Source organism: Schistocerca gregaria, chromosome 5 (genome assembly GCF_023897955.1).
Source record: "Schistocerca gregaria isolate iqSchGreg1 chromosome 5, iqSchGreg1.2, whole genome shotgun sequence".
NCBI lineage: Eukaryota > Metazoa > Arthropoda > Insecta > Orthoptera > Acrididae > Schistocerca > Schistocerca gregaria.
The window spans coordinates 238,056,219-238,078,077 of NC_064924.1; the positions used below are offsets into that span (position 1 = coordinate 238,056,219).

Consider the following 21,859-nt stretch of genomic DNA (forward strand, 5'->3'; position numbering starts at 1 on the left):
AGGAATACAAATGTCTCAAAAATGATATCGACAGGAAGTGCAAAATGGTTAGAGGATAAATGTAAGGATGTAGAGGCTTATCTCACTAGGGGTAAGATAGATAATGCCTACAGGAAAATTAAAGAGACCTTTGGAGAAAAGAGAACCACTTGTATGAATATCAAGAGCTCAGATGGAAACCCAGTTCTAAGCATAGAAGGGAAAGCAGAAAGGTGGAAGGAGTGGATCTAGACAAGAGCGATGTACTTGAGGACAATATTATGGAAATGGAAGAGGATGTAGATGAAGATGAAATGGGAGATATGATACTGCGTGAAGAGTTTGACAGACCACTGAAAGACCTGAATCCAAACAAGGCCCTGGGAGTAGACAACATTCCATTAGATCTACTGACGGCCTTGGGGAGCCAGTCCTGACAAAACTCTACCATCTGGCGAGGTAGATGTATGAGACAGGCGAAATACCCTCAGACTTCAAGAAGAATATAATAATTCCAATCCCAAAGAAAGCAGGTATTGACAGATGTGAATATTACCGAACTATCAATTTAATAAGTCATGGGTGCAAAATACTAACACGAATTCTTTACAGACTAATGGAAAAACTAGTAGAAACCGACCTTGGGGAAGATCAGTTTGGATTCCGTAGAAACACTGGAACACGTGAGGCAATACTGACCTTACGACTTATCTTAGAAGCTAGATTCAGGAAAGGCAAACCTACAATTACACCATTTGTAGACTTGGAGAAAGCTTTTGACAATGTTGACTGGAATACTCTCTTTCAAATTCTAAAGGTGGTAGGGGTAAAATACAGGGAGCGAAAGGCTATTCACAATTTGTACAGAAACCAGATGGCAGTTATAAGAGTCGAGGGGTATGAAAGGGAAGCAGTGGTTGGGATGGGAGTGAGACAGTGTTGTAGCCTCTCCCCCATGTTGTTCAATCTGTATATTGAGCAAGCAGTAAAGGAAACAAAAGAAAAATTCAGAGTAGGTATTAAAATCCATGGAGAAGAAATAAAAACTTTGAGGTTCACCGATGACATTGTAATTCTGTCAGAGACAGCAAAGGACTTGGAAAAGTAGTTGAACAGAATTGATATTGTCTTGAAGGGAGGATATAAGATGAACATGAACAAAAGCAACATGAGGATAATGGAATGTAGTCGAATTAAGTCGGGTGATGTTGAGTGTATTAGATTAGGAAATGAGACACTTAAAGTAGTAAAGGAGTTTTGCTATTTGGGGAGCAAAATAACTGATGATGGTCTAAGTAGAGAGGATATCAAATGTAGACTGGCAATGGCAAGGAAAGTGTTTCTGAAGACGAGAAACTTGTTAACATCGAGTATAGATTTAAGTATCAGGAAGTAGTTTCTGAAAGTATTTGTATGGAGTGTAGCCATGTATGGAAGTGAAACATGGACGATAAATAGTTTAGACAAGAAGAGAATAGAAGCTTTCGAAATGTGGTGCTTCAAAAGAATGCTGAAGATTAGATGGGTAGATCACATAACTAATGAGGAGGTGTTGAATAGGATTGGGGAGAACAGAAGTTTGTGGCACAACTTGACTAGAAGATGAGATCGATTGGTAGGACATGTTCTGAGGCATCAAGTGATCACCAATTTAGTACTGGAGGGCAGTGTGGAGGGTAAAAATCATAGAGGGAGACCAAGAGATGAATACACCAAGCAGATTCAGAAGGCTGTAGGTTGCAGTAGGTACTGGGAGATGAAGAAGCTTGCACAGGATAGAGTAGCATGGAGAGCTGCATCAAACCAGTCTCTGGACTGAAGACCACAGCAACAACAATATACAGCTTACTGATAGTATCCCAGTGTCTCATGCACCTTACCAACTTTCACCCCCAAAAATGAAGATGTTATGTGCTAAGATCCATCGCATGTTGCAGGACGGAGTTATTGGGTATTCCACTTCTCCTTATGATGCTCCTGTTTTCCTTGTTTCGAAGGGTCAGACTATCAGGCGGTGGTCGATTACCAGACTTTGAATCAGAAGGTCATGTCAGATTCCGTTCCTCTACTGGACCTCCACAGTTGTTTTATCGGTTTCAATGTGCCACCATCTTTACTCTCCTGGACTTGAAACAGACTCCTGTTCCTGAATGTTCCAGACCAGCCACTGCATTCTGCACTGACCGGAATTTATTTGAGTTTAAACATGTTCCTTTCAGTTTGGCTACTGGTGCAGCAGTGTTGTCCCGACTCTTGGATAATGTTCTAGGCGGCCTGAAATTTAAGTGTGTCTATTATTATCCTGATGATTTGGTAATCTTCAGTAGTTCATTTTCGAACCTCCTGGAACACCCAAGTTTAGCTTTTGGTAGGTTACGTTCCACTGGCTTAACTGTGAAAGCCTCAAAAGTCACCTTATGTCGACCTTGTACATCTTTTTTTAGGTCACCTGGTACCAGCAGATGGGGTTGCACATTGATCAGGAACATACTAAGGCTATCAGGGAAATTCCTCTCCCTCGCGATAAGCAGGGAATCACTTGTTTCATTGGGATGTCCAATTTCTTTAGAAATCCATAGAATGCCTGTTTTCTTTTTCCTGATAATGATGTCCTCTTGAGTAGTCCCTGTCTGGAGATCCTAATTACCTCCGGAATATTGTACCCCATGAATATTGTGTCATCATCATTTAACCATACAGTAAAGCTGCATGCCTTCAGGAAAAATTACGGCTGTAGTTTCCCCTTGCTTTCAGCCGTTCACAGTACTAGCAAGTCCGTTTTGGTTAGTGTTACAAGGCCAGACCAGTTAATCATCCACACTGTTGCCCCTGCAACTACTGAAAAGGCTGCTGCCCCTCTTCAGGAACCACACGTTTGTCTGGCCTCTCAACAGATACCCCTTGTGGTTGCACCTATGGTATGGCTATCTCTATCGCTGAAGCTTGCTAGCCTCCCCACCAACATCAAGGTTCATGGTTCACGGGGGGAGGTGTATACTGTATATTATATTTAATTAAATGCGTCATTCCTAATCTGGTCATAAGAACCTCAGGATAATCATCAAGCAAGTGCCTTACTTGCTGAGCCTGATCAGGGTCCAAATGCGATACATCGACATGCTCTGTGTCCTCCATAAGAACGTGCACACCAACCCCATGATTACAACTGCAAAAGGCGATTTTCCTATCAGGTGGAAATTTGAAATAAAAAATACCCCCTGAATGGCAACTGGGTCGCCTGAATAAGGTCACACCTGAGATAAGTGGGGTACTCAGCCTCTTGGCTACAAGTAATGAAATCGGCCAAGAAAAATCCTGAACAGATAAACTAACTCTCACCTCCCCCAAGACAGGAAACTTTTGCCGATTTTTCCTGACATCTTTACTTGGCCGGGTGTAAATCAGAAAATCTGCAAAAATGACAAAACTCGAGATACCAATGCTTACCAGCTAGGGATCGCAAACTTCCAGAATCAAGCAGGGCGCAGACTGGTTACTCACCTAGATTCACGCATACGTAAGAGAGGTGGAACATACAGGGCAAGCTTATAATGCAGCAATTCATCGGCCAATTCTTGCTTCGCCGTTGCTTCGCCCCTCCCTTACGTTAGCGTCATTTAGACATGCATTCACGATGCTGTGCCGGACACTGTTGCACAAGATGGTCAGATGTGCAACACCAGGAACAGCATCGAGGAGAAGGCATATTGCCCCTACTAGGCAACATCTGTGGTTCGACTCCGAGCGAGGCCCCCGTCCCAGGAGCTAAGTTCTCACACTGACCATCTATGAACACTAAAGCATCCACGGTATTAACAAGATCTTGTAACTGCTTAACACTGCACGGCTTTTTGGCAAAAACAAAGCATATGCGATCCTGTGGGTGCATTCCCTCCATTATGAGCACAACACAAGTCTGTGTGCGACTACGTATGCATTCAAAATACTGACATAAACCCTCATCACTAGCCTGAACGTGCCAGTAAAAATTCTGTGCTAATGCCACCCTCATAGTTTCCGGCAACCTACTATCTACCACACATTGTCTGAGTTGAATTAACAAACCCTGATCCTGCAATACTTCTGCCATCAGGGAACTAAGCACCCGTTTTGTTAATGGGTACAGAGTGGTCAACAAAACAGAATGTGAGACCCACAACACCTCAGTATGAGTTTGCAATTTAACGGTCAGCCATTAAAATGATTGAATCTGAACTAAATTCTCTACTGTTAATTCTGCAATACCTTGCAACAAACTGTGGCGAGTATGAGGTAACTTGGAGAACCGATTTGACAATACCACCCCCGCATCGACTACTAGCTATATTCTGTCCAAACTGCTGTCTGACCCTGAACACCGACAACCCAGTTCAGATCCATCACCTCCACCACCTAAAGACAACGCCAGGAGGCATAAATTTAAGGCCTGCTCTTCATCCTTTAAGTGATTAAATAGTTCGATGATAGAGGCGGACACTCCTATAGCGGCCAGATCTACAAGACAATAGTTGTGTTGGGCGAGATGGGCTTGTATTCTGTACAACTGCTTAGGAGTAGGAGGATTGGTTTCAAAAAAGGAAACAGTAGATGCCAACTCAGTAAGGAAAGTCGAGAGACGAGAAAGAAACTCACTTTGATTGGAGAAGACGTCCGTTGGCAACAACAAATGAGTGTTGGCCACTGCGCGAAGTTGACCACACTGCCCTCTGTCGACATATTCTGTATACGTACTTCATGCAACAGGTGTTCCCGGTGTAGATAAGCAATTCCGGGGCAGATCCAACTCGCCATGGTGAGAAATATGGAACTAGCACACAGTTCAGACAAGAAAGAGTCAGAAGCGTAGCAACTACAAACTTGATCAACCTACACATGTTCCACCTGACCCCACAGAATGGTTCTTCTGCTACCATTGATGTGTTATTCCTTTCAACACATCTAAATTACACACGTAACCAGTTTGTAGTTGCCATACACTTCTTAACTACAAACACATGTTCTTACAGAAATTAAAAGTAACGACGATTATAATAAAGGCACCTGTCCTATTGAACCACCAGCAGGACTTAGATTAAAACATTAAAGCATTTAAGTCCGATAGACACAGACCTTTCAAATTTTACTCAAACAATTTTCACTAATTAAACAATGTTCATAAATCCACCATTAATCAAATTTAACTGACATAACTGAGTCACACAAACCTTTTAAACATGCTTCATGACTTACATAGAAACTAGCTTTCAGATAACTCATAACAAATTCTAAAACTACTTCCAATAACTAAGACATCTTCCCTGGACTGATCTTAAGCAGTTCTAACAAATTAAAAGTATTATCATGTTAATACACTCAACTAGGCTTGTCCACAGCTCGTGGTCTCGCAGTCACGTTCTCGCTTCCCAAGCACGGGGTCAGTGTTAAATTCCCGGCGGGGTCAGGGATTTTCACCTGCCTCGAGATGACTGGGTGTTTGTGTTGTCCTCATCATTTCATCATCATTCATACAAGTGGCAAGATTGGACTGAGAAAAGGTTGGAAATTTGTACGGGCACTGATAACCGTGCTGTTGAGCGCCCCACAATCCAAACATCATCAACTAGGCTTCTCTTTAGTATTACTTACAGGTATGAGGTTCATATACATTTCAGTCCCAGAATATAATAATAGCATATTAAATAGTCTTAAAATGGGGCTATTTCAGTTATACGTTGAAAATTAGTGATGGATGCTAGCAGACCTAAAAGTTCTAACAGATACAGGAAATTCACGGACCAGAAGGTGAAGTAGAACTATACTCAACTTTAAGCAACAATTAAGCTTCCAGAAAACTACAACAATCGAGCAGCAAGATGCAATTGCAGGACACTAACAATGTAACCATAGACACCGATCCAGGTCCTTAAATTTCCCTCTTTCACTGTGATACCCCGATCGGAGTTTGCTCGCGTCGTCCACTGCCACTTATCTGAAACATAAACGCGTCAGAGGCAGACAACATTCTGGTGCATCAGATACACAAAACATATCTGTCCAACTGGTTATAAATAAACCTTTAATTATACACAGCATAAAATGAACCCAAGAAGAACTAACCTATGTGACCACTTGCCCAGTAACAGCTCTTAAAATTTGATTAGCCAATTCTCTAGAACAAACAAATAAAATAATAACATAGAAAAAGGAAATAAGGAAAATTATTTCGGCACACTCTCAAATGTCAGGCACAGACTTATGCACTACTTAATATGACCTCTAGCTACACATTAAGCACGGCTTCATGTCTATTTGTTGTGCGTAGCTAGCACTCCCTTAAATGCCATCAACATATCAGGAGGCCAGACCAAATACAGTGTCAAGTAACTGAAGCAATCAAGATAGTTTTCAGTGCACTCGGGTATTCAATTAACATGAACAGAACCCACCAAGGAACAATTAGACAACTCCAGTTCATTCACTTTGACTAACATGTAACAGACGCGAACGAGATCTGTTTTTCAAATATCAAGGAAATTGCAATCACTCTGGCAGTGGATCTGCTTTCCAACGGCTAAACACCCCACAGCAGCTGCCCACACTCCTCCATCATACCGACTCGGCTACTCGCCACGCTGCGTACATCCACAGTGCCACAAGTCACTGCTGCTCACACAGCTGATACCATAACTCAGGCCCCCACAGAGCGCTCGCACCGCTGTTAAACAGCCATCCACCAAAGATGCGAAGAAGACAAACAGGCATTGAAAATAGACTTACAACGATTGGGATGACAATCGATGGAGACTGGTGCCAGCAGCGCACCAGCTGAATAGACAAACAAATGATTACAATTCCAGACAAGTTGGATGTATTTATTAAAGAGAAAATGCTTCCCACATTCAGCAAGACAGGGAGCTGGGTGGAGGAATGCACTCAAAAGAAGAAGAAGAAGATGAAGAAGAAACACCACAAAGAAATTGCCTGAATGGGGCGGGAATCAGTAGATGTGATATCATGTACAGGAAAATAAATGATTACAATTTCAGAAAAAATTGGATGATTTATTCAAATTGAGGAAGTCACTGTTGCATTGGTTCATTTTGGTCATTACACAAGTAGTTATTCAGTGTGGTATTGATAGACTAGAGTTGTTGGATGTCCTGAAGGATATCGTGCGGAATTCTGTGCAATTGACATGTTAGATCATCAAAATCCCTAGCTGGTTGGGGGGCCCTGCCCGTAATGCTCCAAACATTCTCATATTCTCATTTGGGGTGACATCCGTTCTCAACTGGCAAGAGACCCGGCGACCTTGCTGTCCAAGACATAGTTTGGCAAGTATGAAGACAAGCAGTAGAAATTTAGTGGTTGTGGGCGGGCGTTATCTCACTGATATGTAAGCTCAGGATGGCTTGCCATGAAGGGCAGCAAAATGGGGCGTAGAATATCGTTGACATATTGCTGTGTTCTAAGGGTATTGTGGATGACAAACAAAGGGATTCTGCTATGAAAAGAAATGGCATCCCTGGTTGTGAGGTCGTATGTTGTTCAACAGTGGGGCTTGTATCCCACCAGCATCCAGGTTGTCTCCAGACAAAACTTTGCTGTTCGCCAGAGCTCAGTTCAAAATAGGTCTCATCACTAAAGGCAGTTCTACTCAAGTGAATGAGATTCGAAGCCAAAGACATGTCTGAAGATGCTCCAGACAGTGATGGGATACTATCCTGACTGTCACCCGTCACACGGCCCAGCAGTCTGGAGTGATGGTCTGGGGTACCATTTCTTTTCATATCATGATGTCTTTGGTTTTCATCCATGGCATCCTTACTGCACAGCAATGTATTGGTGATATTCTATGCCAAATTTTGATGCTCTTTGTGCAAACCGTCCTGGCCTTACACTTCAGCTAGACAAGATAATGCCCACATGGCAAGAGTTTCTACTGTTTGTCGTCATGCTTGCCAAACCCCACCTTGGCTAGCAAAGTCATTGGTTCTGTCCTCAGTTGAGGGCATTTGGAGAATTATGGGTAGGTCCCTCCAACCAGCTTGGGATTTTGATAATCTGACATGCCATTTGGACAGAATTTGGCACAATATCCTTCAGGACATCCTACAACTCTGTCACTCAGTGCCAAGCTGAATAACTGCTTGCATGATGACCAGAGGTGGACCAATGTGTTATTGACTCGCTCAATTTATGAAACTGTTTCGTTTGACTAAATCATTCAGTTTTTCTGAAATTGTAATTATTTGTTTGTATTTACGTGTATATCACATCTACTGATTTCTGCCCCATTAAGATAATTCCTTTGTGGTGAATCTTTTCTTTTGTCTTTGGGTGTGCTGTTAAATATGGTTATAATTACTTGCTTAATGTAGGCAATACATCTATATGCAATTTGCCTTTGTGTGGAAGAGAAATATTTTGCTGTTCATGAATGTTTTGCTTTATTTCCCTTCACTACCCATATTATTGGTATCTGCTCTTTATATGTTTCATGGGGAACATATTTTTTATTATTACAGATTAAAATAAATATACATACTTCATTTTGGTAATGAACTAACTTAGTTATGTCTGTTTTAGTGGAGAGGGAACTGAATGGAAACTATTCTGACTTGCATTGCGTTAAATGCGCAAAAGGCACAGTTCCTTCAGTGAGTGGTAAAAATTGTGTCCCCTGCTCGAACAAACCATCTGTACTGGGACAGAGGCCTTGCAATTGTACTGGAAAGAACTGGCACCTTAGTGGTGATATGTGCATTCCAAGTTCGTTGTTTCTCGATTGGCCACATGAAGAAAGTGTGTTCACTGTGCGGTATGCTTCTGATAACAAAGTAGTGTCCAGTTATATAAAAATGAACCTACATAGAGCTGTCTACCTCTGCAAGGTATGTACTGAGAGCTTAAAAAATGTTTTTTCCTGCAGAAGTCCCTTTAAGTATGTTATTATTGATCCTTTGAGGTTTGTGACTTGAGTATTCAATCCCTATACTTTCTTCACATATCAGTGTATTCCTAAACAAGATTATTTACTTAATAACTTTCAATAACATTAATATTTCTTTGGGACTACTGATTTTCCGTATTTAATTTTATAGCCTGTCTTTAATTTTTGTGTTTTATCAAAAACTCAGTCGTTTTACAGTAAAAGTTGTGTGTCGCCTTAATGCAGACAGTATGATTAACTTACTGCCAAATCTTTAAATTCCTTTTATTAAAAAATCGTTTTGCAGCTGCACAATGTTTCTTCATGTCAGATGTTAGCTAATATGTGTGCAATGCTGCTGTATGATAATAATTACAAAGGCAGTCCATGTAAGCTTTTTGAAGATCGAAAGCTTGAACATGAGTGGAAGGATAATGTTATGCCATGGCTGCTTTATGGAGAGGGTGATGCACCAGCTGTGCTTTTCAGAAAGAAAATTTCTGCTGAATTTAATCTCCAACCAAATACAGAAGTAAGCAGCAATATTCTGATTTTCTGTTTTTTTGTTTAATTTGCTGCTGCTTTTATTCATATTTTATATTGGTTTCATCTCTCTTCCATCAGAGAAACACCATAAATCTGACTGCAGTACGATTCACTCCAGATGGATGGCTGAAGGAGATTTCTAAAGCAAAAGGCAACTTTTTGCAGCTGTGTCCTACTGTTTCCGGGGATACAAGCTCGCTTTTTCAGTTTGGAGCTCGATATCACCATTCTTGCACAATGCATGTCAGTGAAATGATGGCACACAGAGATACAGAGTTCGTTGAGTTATATTTGCAGTATTGGACTGAGGGTGAATCTGTGCTCTATCCTATCCCTGTGCTAATTCTTAATATGAAAGCAAGAAATGTTAACAACAAGGTAAAACATTTGTGATAACTCTGTTTAGAACTTTTTTAAAAAATGTACCTTATTTGAAGTCATACTTTTGAGTAGTAACTGACTAAAAGTGTGACCATCATTTGCATGTAGAATGTGTAATATAACTACAAGTTGTATGATGCAAGTTTTCTGAAGAGTTTTAGTATTCTGCTTTGCCGGACATGAATGATTCAGTGAAAACTTGACATTGTTTCTTTGTTACCTTTTAGTTGCTTGACCATTATTGTGTATAGGCCTAACTATGACAGACTTTGTCTGCTCATTATATAGCTATTACTATGTTGTTGTCTTCAGTCTTGAGACTAGTTTGATGCAGCTCTCTATGCTACTCTATCCTGTGCAAGCTTCTTCATCTCCCAGTGCCCCCTGCAACCTACATCCTTCTGAATCTGTTTAGTGTATTCATTTCTTGGTCTCCCTCTATGATTTTTACCCTCCACGCTGCCATCCAATACTAAATTGGTGATCCCTTGATGCCTCAGAACATGTCCTACCAGCCGATCCCTTCTTCTAGTTAAGTTGTGCCACAAACTTCTCTTCTCCCCAATCCTATTCAATACCTCCTCATTAGTAATATGATCTTTACTATATGGAAATTTAATACTGTTATTCCAACTTCTCTTGAATTACATATGAAGCTCTTTCCTTTTTATAATCTGTATATTGTCATGAACACATACATCATCATTTACATAACATCAGACTTCTGTCAAAACATAACATCCATCATGAAACCTCTACATGGAAGTCTATTGAAAGAATGAACATGAATAATCTGAAGCACATTTGTACAATGTCTAATTCACATCACAACTGTTGTTAAAAATATGTATTCCCCAAGGATCTGTCACTTCTCCAAAGTATGGCAGTGATATTAGAACCTGCTATATTTGTGTCCATGTAAGAGCTTCCTCTCATTAAGTTACTGCAGTCATCATCCCATCCCAAAGACACATGCTGTCTTTCACCATGGTTCTCCACAAGGCAATAAAATAACAGATCCACACAATCTTCAAGTTCTCGTCTAGGATAATTTATTTTATGGCTTTTATGGCTATAATTCACAAGTATCATTTGTCACACACCACCCCTCTTGAGTGGTATGTAACAGCTTAGAGTCTTGTATTTCTGTCTAATGTTCTGAGTTTTATGTTAAACAAAAATTGACATCCATGTCATTTTAGGTAAGTGAGGTATCTAATTCCCAGTCATTTACTGACACTCTAGTTGTGAGTGGACTCTTTTCAACCTGTGTGTTGACTGCGTGCCTTTGTCCTTGAAGTTTGAGCATTTTGAGAAGTTTAAACCTGTTCCCATCTTGGGACTGTGATCTTTGTGAGGGAAGGCAGAGTCAGAAGCATCCACTTGTGCTGCTGGTGACTGATTCAATACTGATGTCTGATAGACAGATTTTGAGTGTTTTGCTTGCTTGGAGTGGGTATTGGTGAATGACAGTAACTGTGGGGAGATGTGAGTGTTTTCTTCAAGAACTTGCTTTTTTTTAACTCTATCAGTGATCTCAAAACTTCAACTTGTTACAAGTGGATGTGAACTTTGTTTTTTGGGTTTTTGTAACAATTGACAGAATGTGTGTGGAAAGAGGGGTTGGAGAGGGGAGGATATTGGTATTTAGAATTGTTTCTTCTTATAGTGATTCACATATACACTCTCTTATTGTGATTACAGAACTACAATATTCTGTACATTGTTTGTGGACTGGAGTAATTACAAAGTGTAGCCTATCTCTTGTCTGACTTTTGATGTGGGAAATGTTACTTTTTTTTCCCTCTGTGATTGAGTACACTGATAGTCTAGAGGCTAAAATTCATTATGTCTCTTGGGGGTATTAACCTCATTTATAGTGGTGCTGTGCACTCTGGGTGAGCTCGGCGTCCTATGCTATCAGAGGTGACATAGTAGCAATATTGATGATAAATGGTGATGAGGTAAGGCAGTTTCTGCAATCAAGGACACAGTGATTGAAGGCTGCAATGATGGAAAGAGTAGAGACACCCAGGCAGCAGTGCTGCTATTCCTGCTTTTGTTGATGTCATCAGAATCACATAATTGATGAGCTTGGTAGCTTAGATCTTTTTGAAAGAATGGTCGGATTGAGACCACAAATTATGACAAAGCTAGATGGTTCTCTGCCACATTCATCCATGATTCTCCTAGTGGGATGTAACAACTGTGTGCTACTCAGCTCCTGTTAAGCAGACCTGTGTACAAAAAACTTTTCTTAATGATGGATTGCCATGATAGAATTCTGTGAACACCATTATCTCCCAATGTTTTGTGTGGGTTGTGATGTGCTTTGTAGCTTATGGTGATGTGTCAGTTTTCTAAACATTGTGAGTAAAAGAATAAAATTTATAAGCCCATATAATGTTTACCATGTTTTAAGATATATTTTGGGAACATATTTATGTATGAACCACAACTTTATCTCTCATACTTTTTTTAATTGTATTTTTATTGCAAGTGAATTAAATTATGCTAATTATTTATATACACCATAGGCACATATTACTCAAAATACAAACAAAGGAGAAGGTTTATTTTTTTACTGTAAGTTCTTTATACTATTACCTTTAAAGCAAACTATTGATAAAGATGGTGCTACAATAAATTGCGATACAAATATTTTTAAGTATGATTATCAAAAATTTTGGAAATGAATTAAGGGTTTTTCTTCAAAGAAACATTTTATTTTCAAAATTAAGTCACAAGAATAGCATACTTTTTAGTTAAGCATGTTTTAAGACACTATCCAAAATGTCAGCTCTCTATCTATATTAGTTTTTAGCCAGAATGCACCAGAACATGAAATAATTTAACTCTCAGGAAATTCAAGTTAAAATTAAAACTTGCTTTTGCTATTAAACTTGGATAGCACTAATGCATCCCAGGTCCATATTCATCTTGTTTCCTGTGTCATTCTTCCTCTCTTCTCTTTCTAGCACATCTTGTTATTCTTGCTGCTTTGGTGGCGTCCAGCACTGATTTTTCTCCTTTGGAGAGTCTCATTTGGTCAGTGGCTATTAAAATCTATGCATATTTAGTCCATCAGGCACTCCCATCAGTTCCATAACATTAAGCCTTTACACTGCACTGTCATTGAAACATAGAACAACATCTAGCACCCCTATTTTCAAAGCATTGAAACGGAGAGGTCACGACGTTTGGAACGTGGATTTACTGTAAACTTGGGTACACTCGTAGTACTCCATGAGGACAGTAAAACGTGTAAGCAGAAATGCGTAATTCTCAAGCGTTACTGAGAAAATCGCAAGATAATTTCGGTCGTCAAATACATATGGCTGTGTGTGGCCATTTTTACCAGGAAGTGGCAGCAGCCGAGTGGTTAACGTTCAAGCGCCATAATCGCTGGATCGAGTCCTGTTTGTTTTTTTTTTAATTTCTAACACAGTCATTTTCTTTACTATTTGTATCACAATTGCTATAATGGGAAAAATACGTGTAACCGGATGACCTTTTATTAAATTTACAATATTGGTGGTCTACAAATTTTGATTGTCACAAATGATATAATATTCTTAACTATCGACTAGTAAATGACTAAATGCATCAAGTGATATTAAAAATGTATGCTTGTCCATGATTTGAGAAATCCCTTGTACCTGGAAGGAGCCCGAAATTACTTGTTACCTGCAAGTTTTGACGGCACAGACGGCTTTCGAAAGATGTACAATTAATCGTTGCTTTTGACATTACGAGTACAAGTTGCATGATGGTATTTTTCATAGAAGCGTGGAAAACATAACGTTAAATGGCACCAGCTGCATTGGATAAATGCTATGTTTCTGCATACGCAAAGTCTTTTGAGGTTTTTCATGGAAAAGCAAACCTCGTTAACATTTTCAAAACCTTCTCTTTCAGCTGATAATTTGGAAGCAAGCCATGCAGAACGCAGCATTTCCTCAAATATTGGCGCTGATAATTGGTCATGCAGTCTATCTGTATCCGGATCCTGCTCCAGCTACTGCTGGGTCTGGGTGCTGACGTGTCCTCTCCATTTGGTTTGGTCCTCCCGCCACTTTTCTTCCTCCGCATGCAGCTGGATCACACCTCTCCTTTCCACAGATATTCTCACTCCCATTTTCCACCGTGTTCTTGGGTGCCCTCTAGGTCTTTTCCCAGCTATCTTTAGTTCTTCCATAATTTGGGGGGGGGGGGGGGGGTGTCTCTGCCCATGCATCCTCTTAACATGCTCATACCATCTTAATCTCTTTTTTTTTTCAATTTCTTATCTCATACTTTCTTGTTTAAGATCCTTTCTAATCTGTACATTCCTGACTTACTCTGTCCATTTCTTGTTTTTCCCTGAGAAATTTCATTTCCCCTGCTTGCAGTCTGCTCCAGTTCCTTTCTGCCATTGTCCATGTTTCTCCACCAGAGGTGACGATAGGGAAGTAGTAATTCATATACATAAGGAGTTTTGCTTTTTCTGAAACTTCCTTATTCCAACTCAGGTGTTTTATTGTTTGGTAGAAATTGCCTCCCTTCTGTAACCTCCTATTAATTTCATTAGTTATTCTTCAATCCCTAGATATTTCACTCCCTAAATAAGTGAAATTTTCTACCACTTCAAGGGGTTCTCCATTCAAAGTAATAATTCCATTGATCCCTTTCTCTCTTCCAAATACCATTACTTCACTCTTATCTTTATTTATTTTTAATCCACGCCTTTTCGTTAGTTTCTTCCATGCATCAAGTTGTAACTGTACATCTACCTCTTTATCACCCCATATTACCATGTTGTTGTTGTCTTCAGTCCTGAGACTGGTTTGATGCAGCTCTCCATGCTACTCTATCCTGTGCAAGCTGCTTCATCTCCCAGTACCTACTGCAACCCACATCCTTCTGAATCTGCTTAGTGTACTCATCTCTCGGTCTCCCTCTACAATTTTTACCCTCCACGCTGCCCTCCAATGCTAAATTTGTGATCCCTTGATGCCTCAAAACATGTCCTACCAACCGATCCCTTCTTCTAGTCAAGTTGTGCCACAAACTTCTCTTCTCTCCAATCCTATTCAATACCTCCTCATTAGTTACGTGATCCATACACCTTATCTTCAGCATTCTTCTGTAGCACAACATTTCAAAAGCTTCTATTCTCTTCTTGTCCAAACTATTTATCGTCCATGTTTCACTTCCATACATGGCTACACTCCAACAAATACTTTCAGAAACGACTTCCTGATACATAAATCTATATTTGATGTTAACAAATTTCTCTTCTTCAGAAACGCTTTCCTTGCCATTGCCAGTCTACATTTTATATCCTCCCTACTTCGACCATCATCAGTTATTTTACTTCCTAAATAGCAAAACTCCTTCACTACTTTAAGTGTCTCATTTCCTAATCTAATTCCCTCAGCATCATCCGATTTAATTTGACTACATTCCATTATCCTAGTTTTGCTTTTGTTGATGTTCATCTTATATCATCTTTTCAAGACACTGTCCATTCCGTTCAACTGCTCTTCCAAATCCTTTGCCGTCTCTGACAGAATTACAATGTCATCGGCGAACCTCAAAGTTTTTACTTCTTCTCCATGAATTTTAATACCTCCTCCAAATTTTTCTTTTGTTTCCTTTACTGCTTGCTCAATATACAGATTGAATAACATTGGGGAGAGGCTACAACCCTGTCTCACTCCATTCCCAACCACTGCTTCCCTTTCATGCCCCTCGACTTTAATAACTGCCATCTGGTTTCTGTACAAATTGTAAATAGCCTTTCGCTCCCTGTATTTTACCCCTGCCACCTTTAGAATTTGAAAAAGAGTATTCGAGTCAACATTGTCAAAAGCTTTCTCTAAGTCTACAAATGCTAGAAACGTAGGTTTGCCTTTTCTTACTCTTTCTTCTAAGATAAGTCGTAAGGTCAGTATTGCCTCACGTGTTCCAACATTTTGACGGAATCCAAACTGATCCTCCCCGAGGTCTGCATCTACCAGTTTTTCCATTCGTCTGTAAAGAATTCGCGTTAGTATTTTGCAGCCGTGGCTTATTAAACTGATAGTTCGGCAATTTTCACATCTGTCAGCACCTGCTTTCTTTGGGATTGGAATTATTATATTCTTCTTGAAGTCTGAGGGTATTTCGCCTGTCTCATACATCTTGCTCACCAGCTGGTAGAGTTTTGTCATGACTGGTTCTCCCCAAGGCCGTCAGTATTTCTAATGGAATGTTGTCTACTCCCAGGGCCTTGTTTCGACTCAGGTCTTTCAGTGCTCTGTCAAACTCTTCACGCAGTATCGTAGCTCCCATTTCGTCTTCATCTACATCTTCTTCCATTTCCATAATATTGTCCTCAAGTACATCGCCCTTGTATAAACCTTCTATATACTCCTTCCACCTTTCTGCCTTCCCTTCTTTGCTTAGAACTGGGCTGCCATCTGAGCTCTTGATATTCATACACATGGTTCTCTTCTCTCCAAAGGTCTCCTTAATTTTCCTGTAGGCAGTATCTATCTTACCCCTAGTGAGATCAGCTTCTATATCCTTACATTTGTCCTCTAGCCATCCCTGTTTAGCCATTTTGCACTTCCTGTCGATCTCATTTTTGAGACGTTTGTATTCCTTTTTGCCTGCTTCATTTACTGCATTTTTATATTTTCTCCTTTCATCAATTAAATTCAATATTTCTTCTGTTACCCAAGGATTTCTAGCAGCCCTCGTCTTTGTACTTACTTTATCCTCTGCTGCCTTCACTACTTCATCCCTCAGAGCTATCCATTCTTCTTCTACTGTATTTCTTTCCCCTATTCTTGTCAATTGTTCCCTTATGCTCTCCCTGAAACTCTGTACAACCTCTGGTTCTTTCAGTTTGTCCAGGTCCCATCTCCTTAATTTCCCACATTTTTCAGTTTCTTCAGTTTTAATCTACAGCTCATAACCAATAGATTGTGGTCAGAGTCCACATCTGCCCCTGGAAATGTCTTACAACTTAAAACCTGGTTCCTAAATCTCTGTCTTACCATTATATAATCTATCTGATACCTTTTAGTATCTCCAGGGTTCTTCCACGTATACAACCTTCTTTCATGATTCTTAAACCAAGTGTTAGCTATGATTAAATTGTGCTCTGTGCAAAATTCTACTATTCGGCTTCCTCTTTCATTTCTTAGCCCCAATCCATACTCATCTACTATGTTTCCTTCTCTCCCTTTTCCTACACTCGAATTCCAGTCACCCATTACTATTAAATTTTCGTCTCCCTTCACTATCTGAATAATTTCTTTTATCTCATCATACATTTCTTCAATTTCTTCATCATCTGCAGAGCTAGTTGGCATATAAACTTGTACTACTGTAGTAGGTGTGGGCTTCAAATCTATCTTGGCCACAACAATGCGTTCACTATGCTGTTTGTAGTAGCTTACCCGCATTCCTATTTTCCTATTCATTATTAAACCTACTCCTGCATTACCCCTATTTGATCTTGTGTTTATAACCCTGCAGTCACCTGACCAGAAGTCCTGTTCCTCCTGCCACCGAACTTCACTAATTCCCACTATATCTAACTTCAACCTATCCATTTCCCTTTTTAAATTTTCTAACCTACCTGCCCGATTAAGGGATCTGACATTCCACGCTCCGATCCGTAGAACGCCAGTTTTCTTTCTCCTGATAATGACATCCTCCTGAGTAGTCCCCGCCCGGAGATCCGAATGGGGGAGTATTTTACCTCCGGAATATTTTACCCAAGAGGATGCCATCATCATTTAATCATACAGTAAAGCTGCATGTCCTCGGGAAAAATTACGGCTGTAGTTTCCCCTTGCTTTCAGCCGTTCGCAGTACCAGCACAGCAAGGCCGTTTTGGTTAATGTTGCAAGGCCAGATCAGTCAATCATCCAGACTGTTGCCCCTGCAACTACTGAAAAGGCTGCTGCCCCTCTTCAGGAACCACACGTTTGTTTGGCCTCTCAACAGATACCCCTCCGTTGTGGTTGCACCTACGGTACGGCCATCTGTATCGCTGAGGCACGTAAGCCTCCCCACCAACGGCAAGGTCCATGGTTCATGGGGGGAGGCATATTACCATATCATCTGCAAAAATCATATTTTTTATCTTTTACTATATCTTTAACTGCCCTATTCATTCCGTCCATCACGACATTAAAAAGTGCAGGAGATACTTCCTTGCTTAAATCCTTGTCTTATTTTGAAGTTTTCAGAGCTCCCCAATGGTGTTCTAATTGTACAATTATGTCCTCTGTACATTGTCTTTATTACATTAATTTATCCATCTTCTGCATCTATCTTCTTCATTTCTTCCCATAGTCTTTCGCTGTTAACTGTGCCATATGCCTTTTCTATGTCTATAAAAACCATTATCACCCTTTTGTTATACTCCCAATTTGACGGATAGTAAACATCAGGTCGATTGTGCTTCTTCCTTTCCTAAACCCATACTGTTCTTCACTCAGCTCCTTTTCTGTCTTTTCACTTATTTGATTTAGTAAAATTCTTTAAAAAATCTTGGATGTATGACTCATAAGGGCTATTCCTCTGTAGTTTTTACAAAAACTTTTATTGCGTTTTTTTGAAGATGGGAACAGTGTCTCCTCTTCTCCAATCGTTAGGTATTGTACTATTTCTCCACACACTTGATGGTACTCTATACAGCTACTGCATTCCCACTGGACCTGCTGCTCTTATCATGTCCACAGATACTCCATCAGGTCCTGGGGATTTGCCCCCCATTAATCATCTTCACAGTTGTTTCCATTTCTTCCAGTGTAATTTGTCCCAATTCTGCTTCCCAACTTCTCCATTATTTGTTGTTTCCTTGTGTACCTGCTCCTCAGCGTTTAACAATTTCTTAAAATGTTCTTTCCAGAGATCTTTTATATTCCCTGGATCTTCAATCATGGTACCGCCTTCTGTTTCCATTTGTACTGGTACTTCAGAAGCGTTCCTTTTATTTTTCATCATTTTATAGAACATTTTCTTATTGCTCCTCACATCTTTTTCAAGTTTTTTTGGAAACTCTTCCCATGCCCTTTTCTTTGCTGTTTCCATTATTTCTTTGCACTTCTTCTTTTCCTCTATATATCTTTTATGGTCTTCATCACTTTTAGTTTTCCACCACTTTCTCCATGCTCCATTTTCCCCTTCTGACTGCTTGGATTGTGGTATCGTCCCACCAACTTGTCTGTCTTACTTTTTCCTTTCCAGGTGTTCTGCCACATACTTTTTGTGCTGCTTGGACTAAAGTGTCTTTGAATGAACTCCATTCTTTTTCCACATCGCAGAAAACTTTTTTTGGAAATTTTTGTGTGATTAATCCTCTGTACTTCTCAGCACTTTCACTCTCCTTCAGTTTGCAATCCTGTATCATCACTTTCTTCTGTTTTCTATTTTTCACACACTGATTTATTTTCCTTTGTCCCACCAGTAATCTGTGGTCTCCATCTGCACTCACACTTGGAATTACCTTCACATTTGTTACCTTATTTCCCCATTCCCTATCTACTAGAATATAGTCAATTACACTCTTGGTTTTTCCATTCCAACTGTATCTGGTGATAGCATGACTTCCTCTCTTCATAAACCAGCTGTTTGCTATTTTCATTCCATTCCTCTAGCACAAATCCAGAAGTCTTTCCCCTTCTTCATTTCTGCCTCCATATCCAAAACATTCCAACACTTGCTCAAATCTCTTTCTGTCTTTGCCTACCTGTGCATTAAAATCTCCCATCATTATATTAGCATTCTCTATATGGTTTTCTAACTCATTTTCAAAGCCCATCTCTTCTTCTTCACTACATCCCACTTGAGGTGCATAAATCTGGATTACTTTCTTTTTGGAATCTCAGGTTTAATATTAGGATCCTGTCTGATATATATCTCACACTTTCAATACAGCTTTGTACATTCTTATTCACCATCACTGCCACACTATTTCTTCCAAACCTGTTATTCCCACTCCAGTAAAGTTTTCCTCCTCCTCTCAAATTCTTCTCACCGTTTCCCTTCCACTTTGTTTACTTAATCCCAATATATCTAACTTTCTCTCTGTTAGTACATCTGTCATTTCTTCCATTTTTCCATTGTGTGTTAATATATTACGGGTGCCAATATTTAGGTTATTTTTTAGTCCAGTTGGTTTCATCTTCTTGTACTGATGAATATCATCAGGTCTCCCATAATTTGCACCAGTACTTGAAGAAGCAGTGGGGTCAAATCCTGAGTGGTTCGTTCCGAGACTCGTCTGTGTTTTGAAAGCAATATATGAAGACTTTCCTACTGGCTTGCTAGGCCTAACGCAAGAAAGGATTTTCTGTTGGGGTTGTCTCCCTTAGCCTTTGGAATTTCTCCTCCACCACAAGGCAGTGGTTCCCTTCTCACTTAATCCCCAGAAAGGAGGGATGCCTCATCTGCCAACTAAGCCATTCCGAAGTCTTCCTTCTCTGCCTTCACTGCCATTAAGGTCTTCACCCTTAACCATGGGCATGGGTTCCGGGGTCCCTGCCTGAACTCAGCAATCCTAGCACTCCGGCCTACTGAAGTGTAGCATGCACACCCCTGCGATGTGGACACGCCAGACAGGAATTCCCCTAGTGGAGGAATAGGGACAGGGACCCTACCTCCCTGGAGCCGGGTTAATGATTGTGTATGGTGCCACAATCAAAGGTTGGTCATGCAGTATAAAGAGCATTTTAATAGCATCTTCACCAGAATCAATTTCTCATTCTCTTTCAATTAAATACGAACAGTTTTGAAGAAATGGACAAGCATACACTTTCAGTATCACTTTATGCGTTTGGTTGTTTACTAGTTGATAGTTATGAATATTATATTATTCGTGATAATAAAAATTTGTAGACTGCCAAATAACGTAAATTTAATAAAAGTTCATCCGGTTACCCGTATATTTCCCATTATATCAATTGTAATATAAATAGTAAAGAAAATGAATGTGTTAGAAATAATAATAATAAAAAAAACTGACAAACAGGACTCGATCCAGCGATTACGGGGCTTGAACACTAACCGCTCAGCTGCCACCACATCCAGGTAAAAATGGCCATGAACAGCCATATATATTTGATGACCGAAATTATCTTGCGATTTTCTCAATAATGCTTGAGAAGTACACGTTACTGGTTACACGTTTTGTTGTCCTCGTAGAGTACTACGAGTGTACGAAGTTTACAGTAAATCTGCGTTCCAAACATTGTGGCCTCCCCTTGTTAGTCTTATTAGAACAGTTTTTGGTATCTGTTTGTCTAATAATCTTGTGTCACAAAGATTCCTATATATAGATTTTATAACTTCCATTATAGCAAATGGCAAAGAATGTTGATGGTTGTAGATCTCACCTTGAGTAATAGCCCTCTGCTAACCACACCTTGAATCACTGCCAAGTGGGCAGAGTGCATAGCATGGGTTGTCATCTGTGGAGGATTTGTGAAAGAAGATAGCCCATACTGTCTTTTTCATTCCCTCAAGGTCATTTTTATTTTGTCCTATGGCTTGTCCATAATAATACTGCAACCTGTCTATTTCTCCATCGGTAAGCCGACCAAATCCACTAATGCACTTATCATCAGCTAATTTCTTTCCCTTCAAATTCCTCTTCACGTTCCTTAATCTTGTAACTAACCGTTTCTGGACATGTCCGACACACTCCATGTTTTCAGTTTTTGTGTCAGCATATGGTTTGGAGCCACAAATTTTTTTTGCGTCTTCATCTCATAGGTAAGATGTGTACATCACATTATATTTCTCCACTGACCTGTGAAATACCTTCACACCAACTTCAGATTCCATACTTCCACTATAACCACTCAAGTTAATCAAACATTTATGGTTTTCAGTTCCACTAGTACAGCCATGGCAGTACTTGGTAATACATTCCACATCAATGACCTCACCATTGTCCAAGGTGGTAGCTATCACTACACCATTTAGGGATCTATGGCCCCTTTGTTGCCAGGATACATCCAGGGCTGCAGACATATATGTATTGCTGTCTTTCATGTC

At 40.0% G+C, this 21,859-nt stretch overlaps 1 protein-coding gene across 2 annotated transcripts in view; it reads left to right on the forward strand.

The window, feature by feature from the left end:
* The window catches only part of LOC126272588 (meckelin), a 221,861-nt gene that overhangs the window by 14,897 nt on the left and 185,105 nt on the right, over positions 1 to 21,859 (forward strand). For both annotated transcript variants that reach the window (XM_049975514.1, XM_049975513.1), the window contains exons 3-5: positions 8,548 to 8,852; positions 9,198 to 9,422; positions 9,515 to 9,814. In XM_049975514.1, the coding sequence (XP_049831471.1) occupies positions 8,548 to 8,852; positions 9,198 to 9,422; positions 9,515 to 9,814 (830 nt within the window). The remainder of the gene's footprint in view (positions 1 to 8,547; positions 8,853 to 9,197; positions 9,423 to 9,514; positions 9,815 to 21,859) is intronic.